Source organism: Egretta garzetta, unplaced genomic scaffold (genome assembly GCF_000687185.1).
Source record: "Egretta garzetta isolate BGI_Z169 unplaced genomic scaffold, ASM68718v1 scaffold585, whole genome shotgun sequence".
Classification (NCBI taxonomy): Eukaryota; Metazoa; Chordata; class Aves; order Pelecaniformes; family Ardeidae; genus Egretta; species Egretta garzetta.
In genome coordinates this window covers 724,638-736,769 of record NW_009259708.1, presented here as the reverse complement: position 1 = coordinate 736,769, position 12,132 = coordinate 724,638, and the positions used below count along the sequence as shown (strand labels likewise).

General features: G+C 39.0%; 1 protein-coding gene and 1 long non-coding RNA gene across 5 annotated transcripts in view; one reads left to right on the top strand and one right to left on the bottom strand.

Moving 5' to 3' along the window:
- HOOK3 (hook microtubule tethering protein 3) overlaps positions 1-12,132 on the top strand; it is a 79,119-nt gene that overhangs the window by 64,324 nt on the left and 2,663 nt on the right. For all 4 annotated transcript variants that reach the window (XM_035894426.1, XM_009639000.2, XM_035894425.1 and 1 more), the window contains one exon: positions 439-575. In XM_035894426.1, the coding sequence (XP_035750319.1) occupies positions 439-575 (137 nt within the window). The remainder of the gene's footprint in view (positions 1-438; positions 576-12,132) is intronic.
- Positions 2,913-12,126, bottom strand: LOC118452299. The gene is made up of 2 exons (XR_004842037.1): positions 7,636-12,126; positions 2,913-5,194 (listed from the first exon to the last, which is right to left on the bottom strand). It is a non-coding gene; the product is annotated as an uncharacterized LOC118452299 (long non-coding RNA).

Sequence of the window (12,132 nt, the reverse complement as noted above, 5' to 3'; positions counted from 1 at the left end):
TCAAGATGTGCTCCTGCCATGTGAGCTGGTATTTTCATAGAGGATGACAATACCTTAATTACTTTCATCAGAAAAGTACAATTCTAGCTCCAAGTGCTGAAGACAGCCAGGGTGGGGAAGAAAAACAGTTTTGAAAAGACTTGTCCAGTTACCGTGTGTTTATGTGGAGAAGTGTACATTCAGATCTGGGGCACTGGAAGACCTGCTTCTCAACAGTTACTCCAAACCCAGACAATGATTCTGTGAGGGGAATTAAAAAGAAAACAACAACAACACACAAAGAATTAGGGAGAATATTTTAGCTTTATCCTTGATGCTTTGTGTTTGAAATTCAAAATAGCTTCATGTTGATGAAAAAGGAAATAATAAAATGTAAATGAGTGAAATTGTTCACTGCTACGTGTTGGTGTTCACTGACAAGTTTCTCTTTGTCCATAGGGGATGACTCTGCATAAAAAAGCAGCAGAAGATAGACTGGCTAGTACAGGCTCAGGACAGTCCTTCCTGGCTAGACAAAGGCAAGCCACGAGCACAAGGAGATCTTACCCTGGTCATGTCCAGCCAGCAACAGCAAGGTAGAGAAGCCTTGCCATTAGAAAGAAAACTGCCCTGTGATCCAGGCCACTTCTGTTGCAAGTGACAACATTCAAGGAAAAACAACCAGCATCCTTTCTCTTTCTCCCTTGTTACTGCTATTATTTTACAGTTCAGGAAAGGGTTTTATCATGGTTTCTTACTGTTCTGTAATTCCCTTTGCTTATATTTTTTCGGAGTCCATCTCTCTCTCTCTCTCTCTCTCTCTCTCTCTCTCTCTCTCTCTCTCTCTCTCATATGTGACAAAGTTTTGAAAACATCTGGAGGAGTGCTGTATAATGACAGTGTCTGATTTGTATGAAGCCTGGTCTCTTATGAGAAGCCTCGTATGGGCTGTATAACAATGTAAATTTTCTGTCACAGTTGATATGTTTGTGCCTATAAGGGTTGTTACGCTTTATAAGACTGTCTTTGTTCAAAGGGAATTAGGCTTTTTATTTCATGTGCTAACCTGTTGCTTCAAAAAAATGCTGAAAACTCATGACAGAAATGCAAAATTAGCATATAATATTATTGTGAAATATGTTTGCTACTAAAAAACTTACCAATGGCAAAAATAATTTTTTTTTTTTTTTTTTTACATCTCCTACATGCAAAGTTTGCTCTTATTCTTGGCATTTAATGGGGAAGCAGGATGATTTTTTTTTCCAAGTTTTTCTTTATCTACTGATGTAGATAAAAATGTTTTGCTGGCAGAGCTGAGTATTTTCAAATCGTTTGTTCCACTCCTTGGTCAAGTGTATGTTTAATATATATTATAAAAAGATTGAGAAATACTTAGAATGCTCTAATACGCTACTGCATCTTCCGTTTAAGAAGGATATTTGTTTTAAAATTTTATATTATGGATGAACAGTGCATAATGGATCAAGACCCCGATTAATACTGTTGATGTTAATGTATTCCAGTCATCATCCCCTACTAAAAGACTTGCTTTTAATATATTAATTCAGGGTATAATTGTATCAGTTGCCTTAGTAATGGTACCAGTGCCTTCAGGTGAGTTTGTTGCTGACTTTGTTGGAAACTGGTTGTGATTTGTTGTACTGCCTTTTTAGTGTGTAGCTGGTTAATTGTATGCCACTCATTGTAGCACCTTCATGTTGATCAGTGGGGTGGATGGTGGCCCATTCTATTAATTTAGGTTCCGTTCCTGCAAAGTTCTGTTTTTTCACTGATTAATTCTATGATCTCCCTATCATTTTTGTCAAAGAATTGACACAGAGGATCTGAGTATTCACTGAAAGTTTCATATACATACATCTTATGGTGATTCAGTTTCAAATATTTTTCATTTACAGACTGTTTGGACTGTAATGCACATGCAGTCTAGTTTATAAATTTATTCTTTTACCTTATTTTAATGCCCTCTCAAGCGAAGACATTTTTTCATAAATCCCTTAGGGAAAAGTCATACTAGTATTTATTAATAATCTGAAGGTCTATGTTAATTCACAAGTTGGGTGGAATGAGCCAAGGATAATTAAAACAAGCACACTTAGATTAAAGGGTAAGGAACAGGTGAAGGACACTTTCAGGTACTGTTTTCTCCTCAAGTACATAGTCTGGTTCAATCTAGGCTAAGAAATGCATTCAATATGTGTCTGAAAAAATTTGTCAATTCTGATATTTTTTTTTTGACCCAGTAATATGAAAACAGATGCTGAAGTATATTAACCGCATATATTTTTATTTGTCACATTTGGAAAAAAATTGATTTTCTAAAAATTCTCTTAATCAATGTATGACACGCCTGTGCTCTGCTTTCAAGATTAGGTAAGACAGTGAGAGTATCTTTTTTGTGCGCAGACAGTAAAGGAAGTTCAGGACAATTTCTGTAGCTCAGTGAGGTGATACTAATTTTGCTGTCTCTTTCTGAGATAGAGAATACTAAAGGGACAAGGAGTCATATGTGTCATCCAGCAAGATGACCACAGTTTTTATGGGATGTCTTTTACTGATCTTACTATGCAATCCATTCTAGTCATTTGAAGAACTCTACTGCAATGCCATGTGTGAAGAGGAGCGAGTATGATCACTTCTCTGAGGGAATTTGATGTTCTTGTTTGAGATTACAGGATTTTATATAACACAAAAAAAACCCCTAAGAATGCCTCAAGCTCCATTTTTATTTTAATCTGGCTGGCCCTGTCTGTTACCAAACTGCAAGCCTGTTTGTGAAAGCAAGGAATACCAGGATATTAATGGGAAGTTTTATCTCTTAATTTTGTCTAATAATTTAACTTCCTGTTGCTATTAATTAGTTGCAGGTCTAAAACCACTTGAACACAATCTGCACACTAGAATAAAACTAATTGTTTTTTTTTTTTAACATTTGTTTTACTATTTTGCCTCCAAAGTATTGATGACTGGCAAATGCCCGTGATGGTTAGGAGTTGAACAAGTGCCAATTAGAACCCTCATTTTTGGCTTTTACTTCCCTATCTCTCAGGGTTTCTTTCACTTCTTGGTGGTTGTTGGCTTTTATCTTCTGCTTTGCAGTTCAGGTCGGTCTTTCTTTTTCCCTTAAGATAAGACACTGAAGTGTTTTCTATACTACCCTTCAAGAATATATAGCATCAAAGAGCAAAACAAGACAAATATTGAATCTATGCTTTACTGTTGCTCACAGTAATTGTTAGGCAAGATTGAAGAAGCATTTTGTCTTTTGAGAATTCACAAACTTGTAGAAATACTGATATTTCCCAGAACTTGTGTTGCATATAAAAATCTAAAAATACACTGCAATCTTACAGAAATACACTCTCTTGCTGTCCAGTTCCAGTAAGTCACTTGTTCTGTCTCCTAATGGTAGTCATCAAGAATTTCATTCCTTGTTCTTCAGCGGTTTACTTCTATTATGTGCTGCATACATCCATTCTTAATCTTTGGGTGTGGATGAATGCAGGTGGTGAACATCACTAAATGTTCTCTCTCACAATAACAGCTTCTTTATTGAAAGGGTTCAGCTTCATTATTTTCCTTGCTTATTATGTAGCTTTGGAAGTAGTGTAAGAAAAAGAAGGGGCTCAGAGTGTGGCTTCAGGGAATGAGCACACGTATAGATGAGCTACCAATGAATGCTATTTGTCTTGCCTTCAGTAATAAAAGAATATAAGCAAAAAAACCCCCGTAAAACAGAATTCTCTCAGTACATTAGATACTTCTAAAAAGCTTTTAGTAACACCTTTTCTGGGGCAACAAAGAATTCACATCAAAATTGTAGTGGTAATTATTAAACCAATGTTGTATCCTGTCCTGATACACTAAAAGAAAACCCTACAAATTGAGGTTAAAGAGGAAAGGTTCTCCAGGGCAGGGATAAAACAGCTGAACCATTCATGAGAGTACATGCCTGAGCACGGTGCTAGGGATCTGCCCAGAATAATCTGAGATATTTGAATTAATGCCATTAAAAGATAACAATTAAATGGACGAATATTTTCATTGTTCTGAGCTGAAGCTTAGTTTCTGGTCTTAAAGGATGGGAGTGCAGTCCAGTTCATGTACTTCTGTGGAGAGTTAAGCTGTTAGCATATCTGATCAGACATCACAGGAAAGAATACTCAAGTTCCACGTTTTCTTGATAGCAACACGTAGCCACTTGGATCGTAACAAGTATTTTCCAAGTGCTGTGAAAACTGAAGTAATCTAATTCAAAGGTTGTGTGTTCCACCCACAGTGCAAAGGAAAATAAATGACTAGAGCACACAGCTTTGTACGTGTAAAATAAAGTAAATATGTAATGGCTACAAGATGCTTTTCATTTTCTCTATGGAAATAAGCAAATGGTAATCTCGTCCTGTTCTGACATCACTTGGGAGAGCAGTAATGCTTCTGCAAGCTTTCTGTGGGTTTCTATTCATGTAAGGAGCACCAGCAATTTTATATTAATTGAGTATGAAAGAATTAACAGTGAATATTCCTATTACTGCTTTATCATGATCTTAAATAGTAAGTGGTATGTGCAAGCTGTCAAGAAAATTTGACAGGATTTGGCAATTTTGAAGTCCTCGATATTTTGACATGTGCAAGTAGCTTTTGCTTTTCCTCAGTTCTCTAGTATATGAGACTTAGCAGCTTCCTGGAAGGTTTTTAGTCAGTTTAATTGTTTCAATGTGTTGACACTTTCTGTAGATTTAGTAATTGGAAAATATTTTAATTTCACCACTTGATTTCCTTCTAGTTAGTGATTTGGAGGAAGACTGTCCTCAGTGTGGCTCATTTTTCTTTTTCTTATGAAGCAAAACAATACCTGAATTTTACTCATTTTACAGGGATTTTTATTTTTGCCCGACATTTTGACTTTTTTGCAAGGATTGATGAGGGAGGTATTTTTGCACTCAAAAGTCAGCTATGTAATACTGACTTCTTATGGGTTTTTGCACATGTGTTTTAGGTAGAATGTGGACTCTGTGTTTTGCAGTAACATTGTATTGATTAGCTTTGGTATCTCCAAACCAAGTTTAGCAAATTTTGCAGGTGTTTTCCTCTCTGGTAATGTGCAAACAAAGAGCTAAAAGAGGTTACTCTGTCAGGAAATAACTTTCAGGTAGTGGTCTTTCCTCTAAGCCAAGTAGTCATACTTCAGGGGTGTCACCTTACAGGGTGGTTTGATAGCTGGATTATGACTGAAAAGTGATCTCAGGAAATCAAGCACTTACAAAGAAACCTTTTCAGAAGCCGGTCCTTAGAACAACTGTATTAGCTGATGCTGGCAGTATGATACATTGTGCGTTTTGTTAAAATGAAGAGCTGACTCCTTACATTTAAATTGTTATAAAGATCAGGTAAGCAAGAAATTCAGTGAATGAGGTTTTGGACCTTACGAACAGCCCAGGCACATGTCCCCTCCCAGGTCTGAGCAGTCCAGCTCCCTTCTGTATTGGCAAGAGCACTGACTGCGTTTTGACTTTGCATCAGGAGATAGAAGTGAAATCTTGTGTTACCTCATAGGTTGGTGTAGGAGCAAGTAACGAATCTCACTTGCGCTCGCAACATCTCCACAAGCCAAATCATATTATGGGCTTGTGGCAGATGTCAGATTCTAGGTAGGATCCTAGCCATTTGTCACTTTCAAAGGATCAAGAAACTGTCCTGGTGTGACTGATTGCATTGCCTTGCTCCTGTGATCTTTCTTCCTTCTGGAAGTCCAGAAAAGGAGCGGAAGCTTGTCAGTGACTCTGCAGGCTATAGCTAAAAATAAGGGGTGATTTCTTCAGTCTGAAGGTGGAGGAGACAGATGCAAGGAATTAAGTATAAAAATGTGAAGAGCATCATTTTGCTTTTTGCTGTTAATTTAAAAACAATGAAACAGAACCTGAGCTTTTGGAGGCATGGGGGTTTTTTTTATTCATTTTGAATTGCAGATGATTAAGTATTAGAGGCTTTACCTATGTGAATAAGGCAGGAGCTGTCATTATCAGCCACAGCAACCTCAGACTTCTTGCATCTGGTACAGTGAACCCCTGGAGATTTTGACTCTGCTGCCAACTTCATTGCACCATTTGGAGATGTTGAGGACTTATCTAGCTTTGTCCTCTGTTTTTCCTTGACTTTACTTTTGTGGATTCATTGAAATATTGGGACACCAAGTTAATTTTTTAAATGTATCAGCTCATTGTATTCGCTAATGAATGAATGTCGATTGAGGAGCTCTAGAAAACTTGGCGAATCACACACTTGGGGCACTGCAGCAACACCTGGCAGGACAGCCAAGGCAGCTTCCCAGACAACTTGTCCTGGTGTCCAACTGTAGTCAGTGAATCAGTAGGAGCTCGTGATAACTGCTGTAATTGAAGTCCTCATCTATTAGTTGCTAGGGGATGGTTTTGCTGTTAACTTTACTATGAACCATATTCTAACCTTCACTTTTAGGTGTAGCCCAAGGTGATGCAGGGCTGTCCTGAAGTAGGTCTATGCATCAGTTGGCTCTGGTGGCAAATCAGGAATTTCCTCTGCTGCTGTTTGCCGTGTGTGTATAAAGTCATTTGGAAAACTGCATATCCCTGCACTGCCTGTTGATTCCCGACTGAAAGCAGGTTCTGTTTCTCAGATAAAAACTTCTTGCTGCTGTCTTGTTGCTTTGGATCTCAGAGACTGGCCCATGCAACATGAAAAGTGTTGGTAGTAGAGGGAAATCCAGGACAGTCGGGAAGCTGGTGGTGACTTTATTCATTGCTTTGCATTTGAAAGGTCCTTTACTATCAGATGAAGTTAGAATATCACATTTCAGAAAGAGCAACATGGTTATTTTAATCATTACAAAAGTCATTTGTCAGCACTTTGAAGAGCTGTTAACTACTGTAGCATGGCACAAATCTGAAATACTGCAAAAGCAAGTGTTTCCACAGGTATAGGTTCTGCAAATGGAACTTGAATCCCTAATGTGATCCCTAACCTTAAGAGAAGAAAAAAATCAGCGTAAAGACCAGTTGTTAGCTTGTTAGCATGCTCATGTTGTTAGCATGATCATGAAAATGAGCACAATTTTAAGAGAAAATTCAAAATGGTGTAATGTTTATGGAGTTATAATATAGTTGCAGTGAGACCATCAGACTTTTGTCTTGGATTTGAATATCACATTCATTATGTAATTTAAAATTTTGTAAAGCAGATGATATCGTTCTCAGTCACCAAAGATAAGTAAGCAGGATAGTAAACCTATTTCCTGGAAGTATCAGTGGTTTTCAGAGAGATTTTAAAGCTTTTCCTGAGCAGCATCAGTAAAATCTTGGGATAGCTATAAGCATGACATTATAAGGCCACAGTTGTTGGAATTTATAGTCCACTTTGTGTTCTCTGGTCGTAAGAGTTACAAAAATGCAAGTGGTGTTAATACAGCTCTGGAAGATGCTATGTTGATAGGCTGCTTTAAAAAATCTAAAGGAAGTACCATGGACAAAGGCACAGAAAGAACAGATGCAGGAAGCAAAACAAGCTTTAGCAGTAGAAGCCGGTAAGTAACGAAGTTAGGAAATCTGCAGGAAGAGGAATCTGGAAGCGGTTACTTCAAGGCAGAAGCTTGGCCAGGGGTGTCACCTTACAGGGTGGTTTGATAGCTGGATTATGACTGAAAAGTGATCTCAGGAAATCAAGCACTTACAAAGAAACCTTTTCAGAAGCCGGTCCTTAGAACAACTGTATTAGCTGATGCTGGCAGTATGATACATTGTGCGTTTTGTTAAAATGAAGAGCTGACTCCTTACATTTAAATTGTTATAAAGATCAGGTAAGCAAGAAATTCAGTGAATGAGGTTTTGGACCTTACGAACAGCCCAGGCACATGTCCCCTCCCAGGTCTGAGCAGTCCAGCTCCCTTCTGTATTGGCAAGAGCACTGACTGCGTTTTGACTTTGCATCAGGAGATAGAAGTGAAATCTTGTGTTACCTCATAGGTTGGTGTAGGAGCAAGTAACGAATCTCACTTGCGCTCGCAACATCTCCACAAGCCAAATCATATTATGGGCTTGTGGCAGATGTCAGATTCTAGGTAGGATCCTAGCCATTTGTCACTTTCAAAGGATCAAGAAACTGTCCTGGTGTGACTGATTGCATTGCCTTGCTCCTGTGATCTTTCTTCCTTCTGGAAGTCCAGAAAAGGAGCGGAAGCTTGTCAGTGACTCTGCAGGCTATAGCTAAAAATAAGGGGTGATTTCTTCAGTCTGAAGGTGGAGGAGACAGATGCAAGGAATTAAGTATAAAAATGTGAAGAGCATCATTTTGCTTTTTGCTGTTAATTTAAAAACAATGAAACAGAACCTGAGCTTTTGGAGGCATGGGGGTTTTTTTTATTCATTTTGAATTGCAGATGATTAAGTATTAGAGGCTTTACCTATGTGAATAAGGCAGGAGCTGTCATTATCAGCCACAGCAACCTCAGACTTCTTGCATCTGGTACAGTGAACCCCTGGAGATTTTGACTCTGCTGCCAACTTCATTGCACCATTTGGAGATGTTGAGGACTTATCTAGCTTTGTCCTCTGTTTTTCCTTGACTTTACTTTTGTGGATTCATTGAAATATTGGGACACCAAGTTAATTTTTTAAATGTATCAGCTCATTGTATTCGCTAATGAATGAATGTCGATTGAGGAGCTCTAGAAAACTTGGCGAATCACACACTTGGGGCACTGCAGCAACACCTGGCAGGACAGCCAAGGCAGCTTCCCAGACAACTTGTCCTGGTGTCCAACTGTAGTCAGTGAATCAGTAGGAGCTCGTGATAACTGCTGTAATTGAAGTCCTCATCTATTAGTTGCTAGGGGATGGTTTTGCTGTTAACTTTACTATGAACCATATTCTAACCTTCACTTTTAGGTGTAGCCCAAGGTGATGCAGGGCTGTCCTGAAGTAGGTCTATGCATCAGTTGGCTCTGGTGGCAAATCAGGAATTTCCTCTGCTGCTGTTTGCCGTGTGTGTATAAAGTCATTTGGAAAACTGCATATCCCTGCACTGCCTGTTGATTCCCGACTGAAAGCAGGTTCTGTTTCTCAGATAAAAACTTCTTGCTGCTGTCTTGTTGCTTTGGATCTCAGAGACTGGCCCATGCAACATGAAAAGTGTTGGTAGTAGAGGGAAATCCAGGACAGTCGGGAAGCTGGTGGTGACTTTATTCATTGCTTTGCATTTGAAAGGTCCTTTACTATCAGATGAAGTTAGAATATCACATTTCAGAAAGAGCAACATGGTTATTTTAATCATTACAAAAGTCATTTGTCAGCACTTTGAAGAGCTGTTAACTACTGTAGCATGGCACAAATCTGAAATACTGCAAAAGCAAGTGTTTCCACAGGTATAGGTTCTGCAAATGGAACTTGAATCCCTAATGTGATCCCTAACCTTAAGAGAAGAAAAAAATCAGCGTAAAGACCAGTTGTTAGCTTGTTAGCATGCTCATGTTGTTAGCATGATCATGAAAATGAGCACAATTTTAAGAGAAAATTCAAAATGGTGTAATGTTTATGGAGTTATAATATAGTTGCAGTGAGACCATCAGACTTTTGTCTTGGATTTGAATATCACATTCATTATGTAATTTAAAATTTTGTAAAGCAGATGATATCGTTCTCAGTCACCAAAGATAAGTAAGCAGGATAGTAAACCTATTTCCTGGAAGTATCAGTGGTTTTCAGAGAGATTTTAAAGCTTTTCCTGAGCAGCATCAGTAAAATCTTGGGATAGCTATAAGCATGACATTATAAGGCCACAGTTGTTGGAATTTATAGTCCACTTTGTGTTCTCTGGTCGTAAGAGTTACAAAAATGCAAGTGGTGTTAATACAGCTCTGGAAGATGCTATGTTGATAGGCTGCTTTAAAAAATCTAAAGGAAGTACCATGGACAAAGGCACAGAAAGAACAGATGCAGGAAGCAAAACAAGCTTTAGCAGTAGAAGCCGGTAAGTAACGAAGTTAGGAAATCTGCAGGAAGAGGAATCTGGAAGCGGTTACTTCAAGGCAGAAGCTTGGCAGAAGTATTTGGGAAGACTAGTGTTAGGCTTGAAAGTGAGTAGACTGCATTGCTCCGATATTTGGTGTTTGCGTTACAAAGTACTGCTTACAGGCAGAAGATTGTTGGCTACAGAAAGCCTGGTCCATCTTAGCACCAAACATAGACTGAACAGAAAAAAAAGTAGCTGCTCGGAGAGGACATGTGGCTGGGTTTGGCTTTTTTTTTGGCTTTTTTTTTTTTTTTCCCCCATCAAATTTAACTTTTGCGAGCAGTGCTCTGAATTAGAAGTTCTTGTGTTGGTAGGTACCTCCAGATCTGGCTAGGTTGGTGAAAAAGGCTGCCATCCTTTCTGTGGCTTTGGTGTGCTGGAGTTGTCCCGTTCACTTCTGTGTGTTGAAATAACAAGAGGACAGCGAGAAGCTAAGGAAGATTTTAAGGGATGGATAAACACTTGTAAAGAAGTTGAGCTAATGCAATTAGGCGCTGAATATTGAAGGGCAATGCCTCAATAAGAAATAACCCCCCAGGCTGGCAACGAGCCTTCATGTACAGCTGGAATATTTTGGACTGGCAAGGGAAAAAAGAGAAAATCGCTCCTCTGTAGGCACATCATCTGCTGCATGAACTGTCTCTTTCTGAAGATGCTGCAGAAGCAATGAGAGGTCATGCTGAGTGAATTTACCCTTGCAGCTGAAGTCTGGCTGCCTCAACAGGTAGCTTTAAAATATATTTATTAATTTTGAGATCTCTGGGAGAAATAAATTGACAGACAATCTTTTTAGAACAGCGTTAGAATTTCTGATCAGGAAAGGGCACTGTCAGTTGAACTTGTTACATCCTTAAAAGAGAATATACTGTCCTGAGTTTACAAGATCTCTCAAAAGTACTGTTGACTCAAAGAGTAACTTACGATGTCAGTTCTGTTTATGTGCAACAGGACACTTGAAGTGCTACTAAATAGTAAGTCTGAACTAAGTAATAGCCAGGTGAGACTAAAGGAAGTAGACTATATTCACTTATGCACAATAGGATAGATACATGCTTGTAGCTTGAACTTTTAATTTTTTATAGACTAAGTAATCTTCATATTATTAATCCTGAACTGTGTAGCTTTATGCACCCAAGCAAGCTTAACAGACAATGTTTACTCAAAATACACTCTTGAGGTCTGCTTTGAATGTGTTGAATGTGTTAATTTTTAAAAGTTTTATTCCATTTGATTTATATCTCTATGTTTCTATTTGTTTTTTTCAGCTATGGTTAGTATTGTGTTGGTGAATGAGAAGGAGAAAAAGAGGGATACACAAGCTGCAGGACTTGCGGCAGAAAGACAGATTTTTTTGCAATAAGTCCTTGAGCTTAGTTATAAATATTTTTTCTTACCTATTTAACCTGGATTTTCCTGTCACGGGAACTGTTCCTAGAATCGTTTTTGACCAGTGCAATAGTAGGGAGAAGGAAATGGGGAAAGAAACAGTTTGCATGCTTTGGTTTCAGTCTGGTGAAGCTGTTTTGCTCTTTGTAAGTCACAGTGGGTGCAATGCAAAAATGCGAATGAGCAGTTAGTGCTGTGCCGTGCTGTGTGGGGATATTTGTGTTACCTGGGGAAGCGGAGAGCACTGTAGCCGTGGTGGTAAAACTCTCCAACTATCCAGTTACACGGGCCAAGAATGAGGGTGCATCAGCAAGGATGGAAAAATATGCCAACCTCTTCAATTCTCTCCCGAACTTAGATTCACCTCCAGAGGGTTGTGATGTGGGCGTTGGGCTGCTCAGTGGCTCCTGCTCAGCTTATTTTAACAAGGACGTGTATAATTTTCTTGCGATCCAAACCTGTGTTTGCATGCAGTGAGTAGGATTTGCCGGTGTCGTGTGCTGTAGCTGTGATCCTGCTGTAGCCTCACGCACAGGCTGAGCTTTGATGAAAGGGAAATGCTTATAAAGTCTTTGGTGGTGCTCGGAGGCTGACGAAGTCGTTACGGCCGTGATTGTTCCTGAGTGTATAACCACACTCGGTGCTGGACAGGCCCCTTTCACCTCATACAGCGCTTTGGGTTTTAAACTGTTGTACTCACAGACAGCAGGA